Here is a 21,083-nt window from a genome sequence, read left to right on the forward strand (position 1 = left end):
AAAAGATTTGCATTTTAAGATTAGTTCATCACTCTTTTAAGGTTTTCAACGTGGTTAAGTCCACGTGTTAGTTCTCTTGAGGATTTTATTATAGTGTATCATAATTTAGGATTTCATTTTCATGATGATGTCCTGGAGTTACCAAGAAAATATTAAATACTCTCTTTGCATTACAAAGAAATACATGAAAGCACATTTTAGATTTCTATGAAAAATTTGTTGGCTCTAAGTTTACAGGATTTAGTATAGGATAAGTCTCAGTAATACAGAAAAGTAATGTATGTAGAACTCGTTGGCTGAATAGTAGAACAAGGGGAATAGAGGTAATCATATGTTCATCATTGCTCTGTACAGTAATTGTGTTGTCTAACAATATTTGTAGCCCACCAAAACGAGGAAGACCGCAAGTTAGATTGCCGATTAAAACAAGAGGGAGACTTAGCTCTTCTTTCTCAAGTCGTGGCCAACGACAAGATCCTGGAAGATATTCTTCAAGGAGTCAGCAGAGTACACCCAAAACAACTGTTTCTTCTAAAACTACTGGTAGAAGCCTAAGAAAGATAAAATCTGCTCCTGCTACAGAAACTAAATCTTTAAGAATTGCCAGTCGTTCGACTCGCCAGAGTCATGGCCCACTGCAAGCAGATGTATTTGTGGAACTGCTTAGTCCTCGTAGAAAACGCAGAGGCAGGAAAAGTGCTAATAATACACCAGAAAATAGTCCCAGCTTCCCTAACTTCAGAGTCATTGCCACAAAGTCAAGCGACCAGTCAAGATCTCTAAATGTAGCTTCAAAACTTTCTTTCCAAGATAGTGAATCCAGGAGAAGAGGCAGGAAAAGACAATCTACAGGTATGAAGTCTAATTGAAACTGTCCTTACCTAAGAAAATTGAATAATTTGGAAAGATTGAAGGTTGAGATCCTTTGAATTATTTTTTAAAGGCCGTCTCTAAGATATACAAAGTTGTTAGGGAGCAACCTGACCTGAAACATAATATTCATTGAAGGGGCAGCTATTTGGGGAATAAAGGTAAACTATATTACTAGTATTTCTACTAGTGTAGCCTGGTGGTTGTAAGAAACTTGCAGACATGTTCTGTTTTTTTGGGGGGGTTTTTTTTTGTGAGGAAGATCAGCCCTGAGCTAACATCTGCTAATCCTGCTCTTTTTGCTGAGGAAGACTGGCCCTGGGCTAACATCTGTGCCCATCTTCCTCCACTTTATATGGGACACCCCACAGCATGGCTTGACAAGTGGTGCCTCGGTGCGCTCCCGGGATCCAAACCTGGGCCGCCAGCAGCGGAGCGCACGCACTTAACCGCTATGCCACGGAGCCAGCCCCAGTGTTCTGTTTTTAATGGAGAAATTTGGCCAATATTTGAACAGTCTCAGTATAACACATTATAACACATTTCATTCTCTTCTACCTTTTCCTCCTTCAAAACACACATACTACCCATCATCACCTAGACAAGCTACGTTAGGTTATTTGGTAAGGTTCCCATCTGACATACAGAATTTGTGGGCAGGAGAGAGTTGGGGGCAGTAATATTGTTAGCATTGATCACCAGCTATCTTTTTAATTCTGATAATTGTTTATAGTCATCTTTATCCATATAATAATCTCTTTATCCATTTATCTCTTCAATCCTATCTTTTTTTTCAATGTCAGTAGTAATAAAACTTTAACATTTCCAAAAAATGAAGTTAAGCATAAAAAATTGAACTGTAGATGGGTTGTACTGCCATCAAACACATGGCAGGATTAAGGAATTCATTGGTGAAAGAATAAAACATAATTTGTCTGTTTATGCCGCCCCCCCCGGTTGTCAGGTTTGGGGGGAGTATCAGGTAACTTTGCACCAAGATCTAATTCATCCCCTTATCTATTTTGCTCTTGTACGATTCTGAGCTCCAAGCTATTTGGAAAAATAATACATCTGAAACATTTTCATTCAAAAAAACTCTACTGAGAAAAAATTTTTGTTGTTGTTAATTGATTTGTGAAATTACTAACCTGCTTCTAAGGACAAATAAAGAAGGAAATGTGTAGATTTACATTTAAGTAGAGAATTTAAACACTTGAATTCATCTATGGACTATACTACCCTTTTCTACTAATTCATATACCTTAGGTTTCATTATATACACCTTAGATTTTATGAGAAAGCATTTTGCTTTAAGAAAATTCTTCATATAAAATTAAGATTTATGTGAATAATCTTTTACTTCATCATTGAGAATTACTTTTCTATTATGCAAGGTAATTTATAAAGCGGCCTAATATAGATCTGAAGAGGTTACTTTCCTAAGAATGTGTTTCAGGAAATACTGGAGAATTGTTTATTTTCATTTTACTGTAGTTGAAAACATACTTTTAATACACTGGGGTGGGCCGGCGCCGTGGCTTAGCAGTTGAGTGCGTGCGCTCCACTGCTGGCGGCCCAGGTTCGGATCCCAGGCGTGCACCGACGCACCGCTTCTCCAGCCATGCTGAGGCCGCGTCCCACATACAGCAACTAGAAGGCTGTGCAACTATGACATACAACTATCTACTAGGGCTTTGGGGAAAAAAAATAAATAAATAAAAATTAAAAAAAATAATAATAGTACACTGGGGTAAAAAGCAATCTACAAACTTGGTGTTCTAGAATTTTCTTTTGTATTACACTCTTTACAATCTGTTACCAATGAAAGTTTAAATTTTTTTTTAAATTTTTTCATTTATTTATTTATTTCCCCCAAAGCCCCAGTAGATAGTTGTATGTCACAGATGCACATCCTTCTAGTTGCTGTACGTGGGACGCGGCCTCAGCATGGCTGGAGAAGCGGTGCGTCGGTGCGCGCCCAGGATCCGAACCCGGGCCGCCAGCAGCGGAGCGCGCACACTTAACCACTAAGCCACGGGGCCGGCCCTAATGAATGTTTAATTCAATTGGAAATTTTTAAGATCGAAAGGGACATAGTGAATATTTGGTCCAGATTTTCATATTTCTCAGCATGTCAGTTTGACATCTCAATGGATAGAGTGTCGATTTTCTGTTTGAATTTAGTTTGTATTTATATGACCTGTTTAGCTTATGATGATTAAATATTTTGCCTTGCCATCACCTAAAATTAATTTAATTGTTTATTCAGAATCCTCTCCTGGAACAGTGAATCGAAGGAGTTCAGGCCGACAGGGAGGAGTTCATGAATTGTCTGCTTTTGAACAACTTGTTGTGGAATTGGTACGGCATGATGACAGCTGGCCTTTTTTGAAACTCGTTTCTAAAATCCAGGTAATATTAGACTTTATAAAATGTATTAATGTATATTATCTGATTTAGTCTGTATGGCAACTTCGAGGTAGTCAAAACACCTGTTAGTCGCTGTCTACTTTTTTTTGGAGGAAAAAAAACACTTGGAAGGTTGGTTCCTGTATTGAAAAAATGAAGTTAGTATAGTCTCCTCAGTCCCTTCTAATCCTGTGACTGATTCTTGTAAATGATGACAGTGTGTTGAAATAACCTCAATATTTTTATTCTATGTAATGAATATGAATAGAGTTAATTCAACTGAGTACCGTTATTGATATTTCTATTATGTAAAACAGTGGTTCTCAAATTTCAGCATACAATAATCACCTGGAGGTCTTGTTAAAACACAGATTACTGGGCCCCACCCCAGAGTTCCTGATTCACTAGGTCTGGGATGATACCCAACCATGTGCATTACTGAGAAGTCCCCAGATGATGCTGATGGCGCTGGTCCAGAGACCACAGTTTGAGAAACGTTGATGTAAAAGATAGGTACTCTTAAAAAACAGAGATGGCCTAATCTAACTAAGGGATGTGAGATGGCGCTGTAGTTACTTATGTATGTATGGCAGAAGGTGATGTGCTACACACAGTTACAGTGCTACAAGAGAAGTTACAGTGGTCTTTCAGAAGTAGAGGAGAAAAGGAGGTTGATGAAAGCATTTCAGAGGGAGGGAATAGTAGGAATTAGAAAGTTTTTAATGGAAGAACTATTTGTTCTGGTCATGCAGAAAGATGGAATTTCAACAGTGAAAAAGGGAATAAGGACATTTCAGGAAGAGGGAACGATAAGACTCAGACCCAGAAATGAGAATATGGGGACTGATGGGTAGTTTGAATGGAACAGAGGGTGTGTGAGAGAGGCTCAGACACAACTAGATTATAAAGGGTCTCACTTGTCAGGGTTAGGTGACGGTTTCTGAGTGAAAAAGTGACATCATCAGAATTCTACTTTGAGATTTCTAGAGCAAGAATGTGAAAGATTAATTAATATTGAATTGCATCTTATAAAAATTAAATCTCAGTTTGACTCTAGCTCATTTTTCCTAAGTAGTTTTTGTGCTGAATTAAGTTTTGTTACATACATTTTAACTATTTGTTACAAATGCAATAATGCTCATTAAGGGAATTTTTATAGACACATATATGTATCTATAGAAAGAAAAAGAGTGAGGAGGAGAGCATACAACCATAATCTTTTTCTTTTCACAATAAATTAACATTTTTTATAGTATCAAATGAGCTTCTGCAACATTATAGTGACTGAAATGTATTATGTGGTTTTAATGAAATAATATATTCAGAGGTTAATATTCAGTTGCTTTTAAGTGCAAAACCTTCAGGTATTTGACCACTTATCTCTGATAGATTTTCTATAGGAGAGATATATTTGAATTATTTTACAGGTCCCAGACTATTATGACATCATCAAAAAGCCCATTGCCTTAAATATAATTCGCGAAAAAGTGAACAAATGTGAATATAAATTAGCATGTAAGTAATTTATGTTTTTCTCTAATTATTTTTGTTTAAAGAGGTACAGGCTGTTTTTCTTCTCTTTTTTTTTTTTTGATGATTTTTTTTCCCCGCCAAAGCCCCAGTAGATAGTTGTATGTCATAGTTGCACAGCCTTCTAGTTGCTGTATGTGGGACGCGGCCTCAGCATGGCTGGAGAAGCGGTGCGTCGGTGCAGACCCGGGATCCGAACCCGGGCCGCCAGCAGCGGAGCGTGCGCACTTAACCACTAAGCCACTGGGCCGCCCCTGTTTTTCTTTTGATTTAAATGATGTATACTAATGTAATTGTGTAGATGGCATCCCAAGAGGTCCCTAAAATGCTTATGTCTATGGAGATGAAAGATGGGTGGGGATTGAATGAGTTAAAGATATTTTATAGAATCTGATCTTAATAGAAGTTCTTTATATCACGTATCTAATTACATAATTGCATAGTTTCAATAAAACAGTTTTAAAGTATTTATAGTTAAACAACTTTAAGCTTCAGTTCTGTTATCTTGTTTCAGAGTCTTCAGTTTCCAAAGATAAAAGTGGGCTTCTGTTTTGTTAATGTTTCCAGATATGATACAAACAAAAATGATATTTATAATTTATGTACATTCACCCTATTCTCATTTGTTTTTTTCTTTCCAGCTGAGTTTATCGATGATATTGAGTTAATGTTTTCGAACTGCTTTGAGTACAACCCTCGTAACACAAGTGAAGCAAAAGCTGGAACTAGGCTTCAGGCATTTTTTCATATTCAGGCTCAAAAACTTGGACTCCACGTCACACCTGGAAATGTGGATCAAGTTAGCACACCACCGGCTGCCAAAAAGTCACGAATCTAATTTTGTCCTTCTAAAGGATGTATTTGAGGAAAACAAATTGTTCATAAAAATGGAACATTAAATCATGCTTTAAAGCAGACATACATGTATAAAGCAATAACAGCTGATTGACCACATTGAAGTGTGGCCTGCACTATATTCTTAATTTTTAATATTAAGCACTCAGGAGAATGTAGGAAAGATTTCCTTTGCTACAGTTTTGTTCAGTATCTAATAAGTTTGATAGATGTATTGGATACAGTACTGGTTTACAGAGGTTTTTGTACATTTTGAGATCATTCATGTGTCCCAATATCTTGGAAAATATTTTTTCACCTATGATTTATTTTGTCATTGATAATTTTTTAGAAGTGTGGTATTAAGGGAGATTTATCTACACAGATAAATCTGTTATAGCACAGTTTAGAAAAAAGTGTTTATGGCTAAGAATTGTTTAATGAACACATTCTTTCAACACTATACATGAATGAATCCAATTTTATATCCTTGAAGTGCTGTACCAGTGCTGGCTGGAGGTATTAAGTCTGAGTTTATTAACTAGATATTTATTTAGCATTCAAAGTAATTTGTGAATTTGTTTTGTATTTATAAAATTTGTACCTGGAAAATGTTCTTTAATTTTTTAAACATTTTACTGTGTTTTTGTTTCATTTCTCTAACTTCCTTAATGATCAGTTAATAAAAGGTAACACCCTCCCTTTTCCCTGACAGTTCTTTCAGTTTTACAGAACTGTATCATAAGTTTCTATGTACAACTTTTTAAGTGTACAAATAAAAGGATACATTTTTTTCAAGTATTCTGAATTTCTGGAATTTTTACAAATCAGAATTGGACTTCTAATGTGATACATACAGACCACAGGAGCCAATGTTGTATTGTACCCGAGTCTCTATGGCAGTGATGTACATCTTTTTCTGCCCAAACCCTGGAGGAATAGGATATCTCCCATCAGTAACGGTAACGTTCTATGGCAGGGATTCTCATTAAAAGGAGGAAAGTTGGGAATACGCCCACCTAATTAAGAAACACCACTCTGAAAATTTTTTAAAAGTAAAATCGGAAGTACTATTTCTTAGGTGTGGAAGACATACAGGGGTTGAAGTTTTGTAGGAGTAGCTGTTCCTTTTTAGGACACAAAAGGCAGGTCTCTTCTCCAGGGCTTTTTTGGGAGGCAGGAGAGAGAACTGTTCCTCTATTTTCTCATCTGTATTTTCTCATCTGAAATCTTGAGGATACTGTGTTCTCATTTAACTAGGTTCATCTATCTGAGAAGTTACCCCTCTTTACTTTCATTTCTTTCTCATATGCTTTGAGATTATCAGTTCTCTGGATTCTTTGCATAAATATGTTTATATCTGTCACTTTTGGTAAATTTCTAATCATTTCATATGCCAACAACCAAATTTCTTAGAAAACTTTACTTAATAGCATTTAAATATTCAGGAGAATTCTAAAATATATTTTAATAGTAAACTATCTGATTATTTAATATTCTTTTTTTAATTGAGATAACATTGGTTTATAACAAATTTCAGGTATACATCATATTTTGATTTCTGTGTAGACCTATTGATAAGTATGTACTTAGTGCCATTTTGTTACTTTTTTTCTGGGTATCTTAGTAGTTCTCTGTTCCTTTCTTCTTCTCTTGCTCTCTTCCCTTGTGGTTTGATGGCTTTCTTTAGTATTATGTTTGGGTTCCTTTCTCTTAATTTTTTGTGTATGTATTATAGGTTTCTGGTTTGTGATTACCATGAGGTTCATATATATAACCTACATATATAGCAATCTATATTAAGTTGATGGTCTCTTAAGTTTGACCTCTTGCTAAAACCTCTACTCTTTTACTCCCCTCCTCCCAAATTTTATGTTTTTGATATCATATTTAACCTCTTTTTTCTGCGTATCTGTTACCCTCATGGAAATAGATAATTTTAGTACTTTTTTCTTTTGACCGTCATATTAGCTTCATAGGTGGTTGATCTACCTTTACTGTATATTTGCCTTTACCAGTGATTTTATTGTTTTGATAATGTTCATATTCCCCTTTGTGGTCTTTTCTTTTCCATTTAAGTCCCTTTAGCATTTTTGTAAGGCTGGTTTATTGGTGATAAACTCCTTTAGTTTTTGCTTGTCTAGGAAACTCTTTCTCTCTCCTTCCATTCTGAATGATAACCTTGCCGGGTAGAGTATTCTTGGCTGTAGGTTTTTTCCTTTCAACACTTTAAATATATCGTGCCACTCTTCTAGCCTGTAAGGTTTCTGCTGAGAAGGAGCTGATAGCCTTATGAGGTTTCCTTTGTATGTAACTTTGTATGTAACTCACTGCCTTTCTCTTCTTGCAGCTTTTAGAATTCTCTCTTTATCTTTAATTTTTGACATCTTAATTATAATGTGTCTTGGTGTGGGCCTCTTTGGGTTCATCTTGCTTGGTGCTCTCTGTGCTTCCTGTACCTGCAAGTCTGTTTCCTTCCTTAGGTTAGGAAAGTTTTCAGCTATTATTTCTTTGAACAGATTCTCTGGCTCTTGGTCTCTCTCTTCTCCTTCTGGGACACCCATAACATGGATGTTAATGTGCTTGATGTTGTCCCAGAGGTCCCTTAGACTGTCCTCATTGTTTTAAATTCTTTTTTCTTTTTTTTTGTTCAGCTTGGGTGATTTCCTCTAGTCTTTCATCCAGCTTGCTGATGGTTCTTGTATATCATTTACCCTGCTATTGATTCCCTCTAGTGAATTTTTCATTTCCATTATTGTATTCTTCATCTCTGATTGCGTCTTTTTTATATTTTCCAATTCTTTGTTGAAGTTCTCACTGTATTCATCCATCTTCTCCCAAGATCAGTGAGCATCCTTATGACTATTAGTTTGTACTCTTTATCTGGTAGATTATCTCTGCTTCGTTTTGTTCTTTTTCTGAGGATATGACCTGTTCCCTTATTTGGAACATATTTCTTTGTCTCCTCATTTTGCCTCTTTCTGTGTGCTTTTATCTATGTATTAGATTGACGAGCTACATCTCCCAATCTTGGAGAGGTGGCCTTATGTAAGAGAAGCCTTATGAGGCCTAGCAGTTTGCTTCCCTCTTATCACCAGTTCCCAATGTTCCAGGAGTGACCCCTGTGTGGGCTACAGGTGTCCTTCTGTTGTGGCAGGGTTGCTTTTGCTACAGGTGCATGGGGAGGGTAGGCTGTCCCCTGGCCAGCCGGTTGTAATGCTCAGCTGCCTGCAGCTGCTACAGTCCATTCAGTTACTTTATCCCATGGGGGGAGCCCCAGCACAGTTGGCTGCAAGGTCTAATAGCACATTCCTACTTTTTTCTGTTGAGTGTGTAGGCCCCCAGCATGGCTGGTTGCTAGGCTCATGGGCTTAAAATTGCTGTAGGCCTCAGCCTGCAAGGCTGTTGTCAGCTCTTTCAGTAGTGCAGTTGGGTGGGGTTGGCCCCAGGCATGGCAGCATACAATTGTTTCAGGCATTGGAAAGTGGGGCCGATCCCCTATGTAGCTATTTGAGAAGCACAAGTTTGCTGCAGCTGACAAGTCCCACTGCCCACAGGCTCACACACCCCGTCAACACAGTCCTGCCCAGGGCACACGCCCCAACCCACTGAAGCAGACCCACTTGCCCTGCTGCAGAGGCCTCAGACACTCCACCAATACAAGCTCACCCCTCGTACACACCCTGCCCCACAGAGATGGACCCACTCGCCCCACTGCAGAGGTCCCATGCACCCTGCCTATGCAGGCCCACAAGTTGCCTGAGGGATCCGGCCCACAAGTTACTGTTGGGTCAGGACAGTCTCTAGGGTGGGCTGCCTGCCCTGGCTGAGCTGGATTAAATTGTTGGTCTAGTGGGTGGGGCAGACCCCTGCACTAACAGGCCAGGAGAAGAACACCCGTGGCATCTGCCAGCATCTGTGAAAGCACGCCTGTACTAGGTCACAATAATGGCTGCTGCCAATGTCTCAGTCTCTGGAGAGGAGGTCCCAGCCGCCTCCTGCCTCACCAAGCTGCACCCAGAGCCTATCAAGTGAGTCTCTTTTCACCGAAGAACTGTGTACCTTTCTTTCTGGTGATTTTGGGTTGCTTTCCAAAGCAGGTGAATTTGTGTGGGAGCCCTTTAAGAGCAGGCTTTTCTTTCTCTTATGTTTGATAGCATTTCTAGGGGTAGCCCTTGTTGTATTTAAGAGCCAGCAAAGCCAGATATCACCTCAGTTGTGCTGAATTCAAAAGCTACTTATTATGGCAAAGCTCTCACACTCAGATCCCCCACTCCTTCAGGGAAAGCATCGGAACTTAAGATTGCTCCCAGTCATGAAGCACTGTAGATAGAATGTGGCTTTTTCCTCTCCAGAAAGGAATTTCTGCCTCTTCCACCTCGGTTAGCACTGTCCCTTGTTGTGGGGGTTCTTTTTATCTAGTTTCCAGTTCTCTCTCAGGAAATTTTTCCAAGGTAGTTGTAAATTTGTTGTGTCCATGGGAGAAGGTGAGTTCAGAGTCCTTTTACGCCGCCATCTTCCCAGCAGTCTCTTGATTACTTAATATTCTTGATTAATGGTTTTAATCTTAATAACAAGTAACTTTATATTTGCTTTTCTTCTAGATAATAAACACTAAGAAGGAACTAATAAAAATCAGCAGAAATAAATGAAAGAGACTTAAAAAACAATAGAAAAAAATCAATGAAACTAAGAGCTGGTTATTTGAAAAGATAAACAAAATTGACAAACCTTTAGGTAGACTCACCAAGAGAAAGAGAGGGCTCAAATAAATAAAATCAGAAACGAAAGAGGAGAAATTACAATGGACACCTCAGAAACACAAAAGATTATAAGAGAATACTGCGAGAAGCTATATGCCAATAAATTGGATAATCTAGAAGAAATGGATAAATTCTTAGAATCATGCAACCTTCCAAAACTGAATCAAGAAGAAATAGAGAATCTGAATAGACCAATCACCAGTTAGAAGATCGAAACAGTAATCAAAAACCTCCCAAAAAATAAAACTGCAAGACCAGATGGCTTCCCTGGTGAATTCTACCAAACATTCAAAGATGACTTAATACCTATCCTTCTTAAACTATTCCAAAAACTTGAAGAGGAGAGGAAGCTTCTAAACTCATTCTATAAGGCCAACATTACCCTGATACCAAAACCAGACAAGGACAACACAAAAAAAGAAAATTACAGGCCAATATCACTGATGAACATCGATGCAAAAATCCTCAACAAAATACTAGCAAATTGAATACAAGAATACATTTAAAAGATCATACACCATGATCAAGTGGGATTTATTTCAGGGATGCAGGGATGGTTCAACATCCACAAATCAATCAATGTGATACATCACATTAACAAAATGAAGACTAAAAATCACATGATCGTCTCAGATGCAGAGAAAGCATTTGACAAGATACAGCATCCATTTATGATAAAAACTCTCAATAAAATAGGTATAGAAGGAAAGTACCTCAACATAATAAAGGCCATATATAACAAACCCACAGCTAGTATCACACTCAACAGAGAAAAACTGAAAGCTATCCCTTTAAGAACAGGAACCAGACAAAGATGCCCAACTTTCACCACTCTTACTTAACATAGTATTGGAAGTCCCAGCCAGAGCAATCAGGCAAGAAAACGAAATAAAAGGGATCCAAATTGGAAAGGAAGAATTGAAACTGTCACTATTTGCAGATGACATGATTTTATATATAGAAAACCCTAAAGAATCCACCAAAAAACTTTTATAAATAATAAATGAATACGGTAAAGGTGCAGGATACAAAATCAACATACAAAACTCAGTTGTGTTTCTATACACTAACAACAAAGTAGCAGAAAGAGAAATTAGGAATACAATCCCATTTACTTTTGCAACAGAAAGAATACCTAGGAATAAATTTAACCAAAGAGATGAAAGATCTATACACTAAAAACTATAAAACATTGTTGAAAGAAATTGAAGACGACACAAAGAAATGGAAAGATATTCCATGCTCTTGGACTGGAAGAATTAACATAGTTAAAATGTCCATACTTCCTAAAGCAATCTACAGATTCAATGCAATCCCTATCCCAATGACATTTTTCACAGAAATAGAACAAAGAATCCTAAAATTTATATAGAACAACAAAAGACCCCGAATAGCCAAAGGAATCCTGAGAAAAAAGAACAAAGCTGGAGGTATCACACTCCTTGATTTCAAAACATACTACAAAGCTATAGTAATCAAAATATAGCATGGTACTGGCACAAAAACAGACACACAGATCAATGGAACAGAATCAAGAGCCCAGAAATAAACCCACACATCTATGGACAGCTAATTTTCAACAAGGGAGCCAAGAATATACATTGGAGAAAGGAAAGTCTCTTCAATAAATGGTGCTGGGAAAACTGGACAGCCACATGCAAAAGAATAAAAGTAGACTATTTTCTTACACCATGCACAAAAAATAACTCAAAATGGATTAGAGACTTGAATTTAAGACCTGAAACCATAAAACTTCTAGAAGAAAACATAGGCAGTATGCTCTTCAACGTCGGTCTTAGCAGCATATTTTCAAATACCATGCCTGACCAGGCAAGGGAAACAAGAGAAAAAATAAACAAATGGGACTACATCAAACTAAAAACCTTCTGCAAAGCAAAGGAAACCATCAACAAAACAAAAAGACAACCTAACAATTTGGAGAAGACATTTGCAAACCACATATCTGATAAGAGGTTAATATCCAAAATATATAAAGAACTCATACAATTCAACAACAACAAAAAACAAATAACCCAATTAGAAAACGGGCAAAAGATCTGAACAGACATTTTTCCAAAGAAGATATACAGATGGCCAGCAGGCACATTAAAAGATGTTCAACATCACTAATTATTAGGGAAATGCAAATCAAAACTACAATGAGATATCACCTCACACCTGACAAAATGGCTATAATGAACAAGACAGGAAATAGTGAGTGTTGGAGAGGATGTGGAGAAAAGGGAACTCTCACACACTGTTGGTGGGAATGCAAACTGGTGCAGCCACTATGGAAAACAGTATGGAGACTTCTCAAAAAATTAAGAATAGAACTACTGTATGATCCAGCTATTCCATTGCTGGGTATTTATCCAAAGAACATGAAAACACCAATGCTTAAAGATATATGCACCCCTCTGTTCATTGCAACATTATTCACAATAGCCAAGACTTGGAAACAACCTAAGTGCCCATCAAGGGATGAATGGATAAAGAAGATGTGGTATATATACACAATGGAATACAAATCAGCTATAAAAAAAGATGAAATCTTGCCATTTGCAACAACATGGATGGAACTTGAGGGTATTATGCTAAGTGAAATAAGTCAGATGGAGAAAGTCAAATACCATATTATCTCACTCACAAATAGAAGATAAAAACAACAACAAACAAACCCATAGAGACAGAGATTAGATTGGTGGATACCAGAGGGGACGAGGGCAAAAGGGGTGACTGGACACATGTGTATGGTGACGGATGGTAATTAGTCTTTGGGTGGTGAACATTATGTAGTCTATGCAGAAATCGAAATATAATAATATACATCTGAAATTTATATAATGTTATAAACCAATGTTACCTCAATAAAAAAAAATTGCCTTTTAATCTGCCCAGCCAGATTGCCTTATATACAAAATTCATCATTTATTCCCACATGTATCTGCAGTAATTGAAATTTTATACAACAACAAGGTTAACACACAAGGGTACATGATAGTGGCTATGAATGTAATGTTGACATGACCAAGCAAGCAGTCAGCATTATTCAGCATCTATTTTGCTTTTATGTTTTTCTTGAAGGAGAAAGGACCGCGTAATGGAAAGGATGGTACAAAAACGTAATTGAGAAGGGGCTGACCCCGTGGCATAGTGGTTGAGTTCAGTGCATTCCACTTTGGTGGTCCAGGTTCAAGGGTTTCGATCCCAGGCACGGACGTACACCACTCATCAGCCACACTGTGGCAGCGACCCATATATAAAGTAGATGGCACAGATGCTAATCTTCCTCAAGAAAAAAACAAGGTGATTGGCAACAGATGTTGGCTCATGGCTACTCTTCCTCACCAAAAAGAAAACCAACAATGAAAAAACATAATTGAGAAAACTAAAGTCCAAGATAGTGAAGGAGACATTCCAGTCAGCCAGGTACCTCTTACTGAGTTCATCTCCAAACCCAGATAAATCCTATTTCTAAAAGCACTTGATTTGTAATTGCAAGAGAGTGCCAGAAGGGTAAGAAATGAACACATCCTGTTACATGCCAAGCCCATTAATATAAAATTTGATATCCTTTGTACCTAATAACTATGGGAAATTTTTATGTTAAATAAGGCAATTCTGTAAGGTTTTTGTTGTTGTTGTTATTCTCTCCATTTCTCAAATGAGGTTTAGGCTCAGATGAATTTTTTTTTTTTTTTTTTTTGTGAGGGATGTCAGCCCTGAGCTAACATCCGTGCTAATCCTCCTCTTTTTGCTGAGGAAGACCAGCTCTGAGCTGACGTCCATGCCAATCCTCCTCTTTTTGTTGAGGAAGACCAGCTCTGAGCTAACATCTATTGCCAATCCTCCTCCTTTTTTTCTTCCCCAAAGCTCGAGTAGGTAGTTGTATGTCATAGCTGCACATCCTTCTAGTGGCTGTATGTGGGATGCAGCCTCAGCATGGCCAGAGAAGTGGTGTGTCGGTGCGCGCCCGGGATCCGAACCTGGGCCACCAGTAGCAGAGCGCGCGCACTTAACCGCTAAGCCACCGGGCCAGCCCCAAATGAATTTTTTTTTTTAAGTACTTGCCCAAGATCACAGAGTAAATGACACCAGGCTGTGAAAGTTTCCATTACACTAGGGTACCTCCAGGAAGATGAGAAATACGCAGATTTATCTCTGTGAACAATATAAAAGGATGGGCAAAAGGGAAAATAGAGAATGTATACGTTTGTATATTCATGTCAGATGATAGTCTACATCACATTTTTTTGGAGTGATACTCATTGTAAACACATGATTCTTTTCCTTTTGTATCTGTAGTTTCTGAGGCTCTCTGTCCTCATATTCTTTAGCCCCATGCTCAGAATATATACTGAAGTGGGCATGAGTACTGGAAAAGCTGCTGTCTTCCAAACTTTGAATTTAGTTCCCATGTATATTTGGCTACAGGTCCAATTAATATTGGCTACAGGGTCCTTATTAATATTTAAGCATATGCAGAAACGTGTGAGAAGCAGAAATGTAATACCTATGCCAAGCTTTGAAGGTAGCAGTTCTTCCAATATAGTTCACGCTCTCATCATTTGCTATTTTTTTTTTCAGTGTTAAAAATACTAGAATTTTTTAGGCTTTTTCTTGAGAGAAAAGGAGGTATGGTGAGTTGCACACATGTGGGTACACTGTTTGATTTCAAAAAAAAGTGGGCAGAGTGCTTAGGTTAATTTCACTAACAACAGGAGGAAGATGGTGCATAAGCTTCATATTCCACGTCAGCATTTATGCTCACTGTTCAAGAGAGCTTGCAGTGTTAAGCAAAGGCACGAAAGCAAACCTCTAGATGAGAAAAAATGCTCAGGAACCTCAGGGTGTAAGTAATTTAATGGTAAGCAAATGACTGAGAAACACTTTAATCTTTCTATTCATTCTTTTTCTCGGTAAAAGTTTTGTCTTGGGAGCCAACAACCCTTTCTATGAAAGAAATTTGAGAAAATATATTCAGAGTATTGATGAACAAATCTCTGTGTAAAATTTAAAGTTCTGATTTAAGCCTTTTTTTGTGTGTGAGGAAGATCAGCCCTGAGCTAACATCCATGCTAGAAATTATACAGTCGTGCGTTGCTTAACAATGTGATACATTCTGAGAAATGTGTCATTAGGAGATTTTGTCGTTGTGCGAACATCATAGAGTGTACTTACGCAAACCTAGATGGTATATATAGCCTATTACACACCTAGGCTATATGGTACCAGTCTTATGGGACCACTGTCATATATGCGGTCCATCGTTGACTGCAACACCATTATGCAGCACATGACTGTATATTAATGTAGATTTAAATCTTATTCATGCTTGATCTTGCCACTAATAACACCCAGACTTTAGTATAAGGGTGTTCTTTTGATAAAATTGATCATTTTGTTATTGTGCTGAGGCAAAAAAAAAAAAAAATCTGCCTTGAAAATCAAGCAAGAACATCCTAAGGTTTTTTGTTGAATTGGTTCATTAAATTCTGAACCACTGAATATGTACACCTTATGTAGTTGTCTTGAGCTTTGTATTTCACAAATGCTATCTGTTATCTCTTTTAATCTGGCAACCACAAAAAACTTCCTGCAGAGCAACAGCTTGTATTTTTAGGTAATATTCTGCTTACTTACCTTTCTCCTTTTTAATTTTTTTTCTTCCACTTTAAGACTTGGTTGAAGGTGATACTTGTGTCACGTGGTCATGTTACTGGAAAGTAATGTTGGGAGAAAATTTGTGAGAGAAATGAGAAAAAAGTTTTTTCTGCTGAAAAAGAAATGGGTCAATGAGACCACAAGACCTAACATTTAATTTTGTGTGCTCAAATTGAAGGCGTATGTCAAGATTCCTGCCTACCTAGTCATAAAGTTATCTCTTAAGAAGAATACTGTTCAATTTCTTTAATAAATCCCATTTTAATCACTTTATGATTTTAGTATATTTTTGAGAGATATTGCTATGGTACAAAGATACCAAATTTATTTAGTCTCTTTCCACTGACCCCAACTACATTGATTGGAATGTTTTAATCATTTTATTCATCTGATATTTTCTGAGGGCCTTTTGCTGAGTGTATCAAAAGTACAAAGGCAAAAGGAGCATAGTCTCTACTCTCAAGGATTTTATCATCTCTTAGGAGAAATAAGAAAAAAAGATAACTGTCTACAATAGAACACAGAATATGATCAACATATTAATTGTACCAGTAACTCTGCACAGGAACTACAAGTAACATTTCTTAGATTTCTTATATTTTCCTGTAGTTCAAACTAGTCTTTCTATCCAGTTGCTCAGAAATATTAAACGTTTATGGTGTTTCCAGTTAATTTCTTCATAGTGGCCCCAGCATCTTTTGTTTTTCTTAGTTTTAGCTAACATTTATTAAGAATTTCCCATGTGCCAGGGACTGTCCTGAGAACCTTATTTACATTATCCTGTCCTTACAACTGTCTTATAAGGTGTTATTTTTATTTTACAGATACAGAAACTGAGGATTAGAGAAGTCAAAAAATTTGCCCCTGATAAATTTACAGCTTTTAAGTAAATATCAGAATTGAGATTCAAACCGAGGCTCTCTGACACCAGAGGCTAAGCTTAATGATACTTTATTATATTCTCTCTCTCTATGGACTTTGCCAACTTGCATACATCTGCTTTATTAACAGGGAAAAGCAGCTTCAGAAGTGAAAGGAAAGCCATCAAAGGTGTTTGTGTTTGTCACAATTAGGTATTGGCATGATCTTGATATAGAAAACACTCACGGTCTACCAAACAGTTCAAGCTTGTATTATCACCATAGTTTTGTGCCTTTGTACACGCAGCTTCTTTAGTATGGCTAATTTTTTCTTGACCTTCAGGGCTCAGCTTGGGAATCCTCTCCAGGAATTCTTCCCTAACTTCCTGCCCCACATTCCCCAGCCCGCCACAACCCCCCAGTCTTCTTCTGTCTGGGCAGTTGGCCCCTTCTGTGAGCTCTCCCAGCAGCCTACTCTCATCTCTGTTGTAGCACAGGTCACACGACTGCAATTACCTAAGCTCCTTGGCAGCGGGGATCATTCTTCATTTTAGAACTCTCCATGTCCAGCACAGCGTCTGACATGTGGTAGGCATAGAAAAATGTAGAATGAACGTTTGGAAGTGTATTTTTAGACTTGCGGAATGTTTGGTGACTTTAGTCTGTGTTCTTGCTCTAGAAGCTACCACACATCGCTGTGATAGTGGTGATTATGATGGACAACGTACCTTTTGGTTCTCCATCTTTCTGGTGAATAAGGAGTGTTTTTCATATCCCTGAAGCCTTGAGGTCATCAGATGGGAGAGGAGCGAGGGAGTGCTATCAGTGAATTCCACGAGTCGGGTAGAGGACACTGGCGTAATGCTTCCTTCCCTCCCCTCTGAGAGAAGGGCCAAGCTTTAGAGTTAGGGGGAAGGTAGTGGCACTAACATGGAACCTCAGATCTATCAGTAGCTCACTGTGTAATGTTTGGGAACTCTGATTTAAGTACCTGCCAGGACTGCACTGTTCAGGCCCATAGCTATTTTATACAACTTTGTATTCCCACCAACCAGCATCAGGTTTAAGCTTTATAACTCAGAGTGATAGATCGTTTCTAAGTGTTGACCCCTAACCTGAAACCTGAAACCTTCTTCTCCATCCGAAGTCTATAGCTAGCAACACCATGGTATATCCGATGGCGGGAGAACTGCACCCCACCACCACCACTGTTTATTGACTGAGTGACCTTAGGTAAGAGAGTGAGCTTCTCTGCCTCAGTCATCTCTTTTCTAGAGTGGGAGTTGTAAGTTTTTATGTTCCTGAGACCATGGAACTAAGCCAGATTTTTTTTCAAGGTCCGATCCATTTCCCTTTTTTTTTTTTTTTGTGAGGAAGATGACCCCTAAGCTAACATCCATGCTAATCCTCCTCTTTTTGCTGAGGAAGACAGGCTCTGAGCTAACATCTATTGCCAATCCTCCTCCTTTTTTTTTTCCCCCAAAGCCCCAGTAGATAGTTGTATGTCACAGCTGCACATCCTTCTAGTTGCTGTATGTGGGACGGGGCCTCAGCATGGCCGGAGAAGCGGTGCGTCAGTGCACGCCCGGGATCCGAACCCGGGCCGCCAGCAGCAGAGCACGCGCACTTAAGCGCTAAGCCACAAGGCCGGCCCCTGATTTAAGCCTTTGATCTGGTCATTATTAGAGGTACATTATCTTTTTCCCAGTAAAATGAAAAATTTACTTTTTCAGTTACAAAATTAATAAATGGTCATTGTCCAAAAAATAGAAAATAATAAATATATAAAATAGAAATAAATTTGGTTTGTAATTTTTCAGATTATCTTCTTCAGCAAAACATGAGATCGTGGTACACAAATCATAATTTAAGCAGCTTTTTTCACTTAGTGCGATACATCATGGATACCAATATGCGTCTGTGTGCTGCCCAGTATTCCACTGTTTCCAGGACTCACCTCATTTGGAACCCTTCTCTCAGATATCCCAGTCCTGCATTTATTTAACTGGTTATCTAATGACAATTGGCTTATAAAAAATTATAATTTCCTTGGGATATTTTGGCTAACTACTACAATTAACTCATGTAGTAATTGTTTTCATGTATATAACAGCTGTTTCTGTTATTAGATAAGAAGAGTGACAAGGAGTGACAAGAGAATCACTGGGCTGCTTTCCTTTCGGGAGAATCTAGGGAAGAATCCATTTTCCATGCTCTTTCTAGCTTCTAGAGGTCACCCACATTCCTTGGCTTGTGGCCCTCTTCTCCATCTTCAAAGCTACCAATGTTACATTTCTCTGTGCTTTTCTTCAATAGTCACATCTCCCTCTGACCACTGCCAGGAAAGGTTCTCTTGATTTTAAGGACCCATGTGATTAGATTCCACCACAATTCAGGATAATCTCCCCAGTCAACGTCCTTACATTAATCACATTTTAAAAGTCTCTTTTTCCATGTAAGGTAACATATTCACAGGGATTCCAGGGATTAGAATATGGACATCTTTGGAGGACTATTATCCAAAATATACAAGAACTCTTAAAACTCAATAATAAGAAAACAAACAACCCAATCAAAAAATGGGCCAAAGACCTTAACAAATATCTCACGAAAGAAGATACATAGATTGCACATAAGCACATGAAAAGGTGCTCCACATCATATGTCATCAGGGAAACACAAATTAAACAACAATGAGACACCACTACAGACCTCTTAGAAGGGCCGAAATTCCAGAATACTGACAACACCAAATGCTGGTGAGGATGTGGAGCAACAGGAACTCTATTTCATTGCTAGTAGGAGTGTCAAAATGGTACCTTGGAAGACAGTTTGGCAGTTTCTTACAAAACTTAACATATGATCCAACAATTACACTCCTTGTTATTTACCCAAAGGAAATGAAAACTTGTGTCCACACAAAAACCTGCACACAGATGTTTATAGCAGCTTTATGCATAATTGCCAAAACCTGGAGGCAACCAAGATGTCCTTCAGTAGGTGAATGGATAAATGAACTGTGGTACATGCAGAAAATGGAATATTATTCAGCACTAAAAAGAAATGAGTTATCAAGCTATGAAAAGACATGGAAGAACCTTAAATGCATATTATTACGCGAAAGAAGCCAACCTGAAAAGGCTATGTACAGTATGATTCCAACTATATGACATTCTGGGAAAGGCAAATCTGTTGAGGTAGTAAAAAGGTCAGTGGTTGTCAGGGGTTAGGGAGGAGAGAGGGATAAATAGGTGGAGCACAGGGGACTTTTAGAGCAGTGAAACTGTTGATACTATACTTTATGATACTATAACGATGGATATATGTCCTTATACATTTGTCCAAACCCATAGCATCTATAGCACCAAGAGTGAACTGTAATATAAACTATGGACTTTGGATGATAATATGTCAATGCAGGTTCATCAGCTGTAACAAAAGCACCACTCTGGTGGGAGATGTTGATAATTGAGAAGCTGTGCATGTGAGAGGGCAGGAAGTGTAGGGGAATCTCTGTATCTTCTGCTCAATTTTGCTGTGAACCTAAAACTGCCCTAAAAAATAAAGTCTGTTAAAAAAAGAGACACACTCAAAAATACTATAGATACATCAAGATGGAATTCCAAAAAATGTTTAAGTAACACACAGGAAGGCAGGAAAAAGAAACAGAAAAACAAAAAAACTGAACAAACAGGAAAAAAAAAGGTAGACATAAGCCCTAACATGTCAATAATTACACGCAATGTAAATGGTCTAAACACACCAACTAAAAAATGGAAATTGGCCAGGGACTCAAAGAGAGGGAGAGAGTGCTGAATAAATGGAGCATAGGGGATTTTTAGGGCAGTGAAACTGTTCTGTATGATACTGTAATGGTGGCTACATATTACAGATTTGTTAAAACACACAGAATGTACAACACAAAGAGTGAATCCTAATGTAAACTATGAGCTTTAGTTAATAATAAAGTATCAATATTGGCTTATCAATTGTAACACATGTGCCACACTAATGGATGATGTTACTAATAGGGGAAACTGGGGGTGGGGGTTAGAAGGTACATGAGAACTCTGTACTTTCTGCTCTATTTTTCTGTAAACCTAAAAGTGCTCAAAAAAAGTCTATTAACTAAAAAAAGAGAGATTGGCAAAAT

At 37.9% G+C, this 21,083-nt stretch overlaps 1 protein-coding gene across 2 annotated transcripts in view; it reads left to right on the forward strand.

The window, feature by feature from the left end:
- BAZ1A (bromodomain adjacent to zinc finger domain 1A) overlaps positions 1–6,444 on the forward strand; it is an 85,077-nt gene extending 78,633 nt beyond the window's left edge. For both annotated transcript variants that reach the window (XM_087422650.1, XM_087422654.1), the window contains 4 exons: positions 383–852; positions 3,140–3,282; positions 4,707–4,794; positions 5,451–6,444. In XM_087422650.1, coding sequence (XP_087278776.1) covers positions 383–852; positions 3,140–3,282; positions 4,707–4,794; positions 5,451–5,647 — 898 coding nt within the window. In that variant the 3' untranslated portion in view covers positions 5,648–6,444. The remainder of the gene's footprint in view (positions 1–382; positions 853–3,139; positions 3,283–4,706; positions 4,795–5,450) is intronic.
- The last annotated feature ends 14,639 nt before the right edge of the window (positions 6,445–21,083 follow it).

Source organism: Ceratotherium simum, chromosome 3, assembly GCF_057802395.1.
Source record: "Ceratotherium simum simum isolate JZ-2026a chromosome 3, ASM5780239v1, whole genome shotgun sequence".
NCBI classification, from domain to species: Eukaryota; Metazoa; Chordata; class Mammalia; order Perissodactyla; family Rhinocerotidae; genus Ceratotherium; species Ceratotherium simum.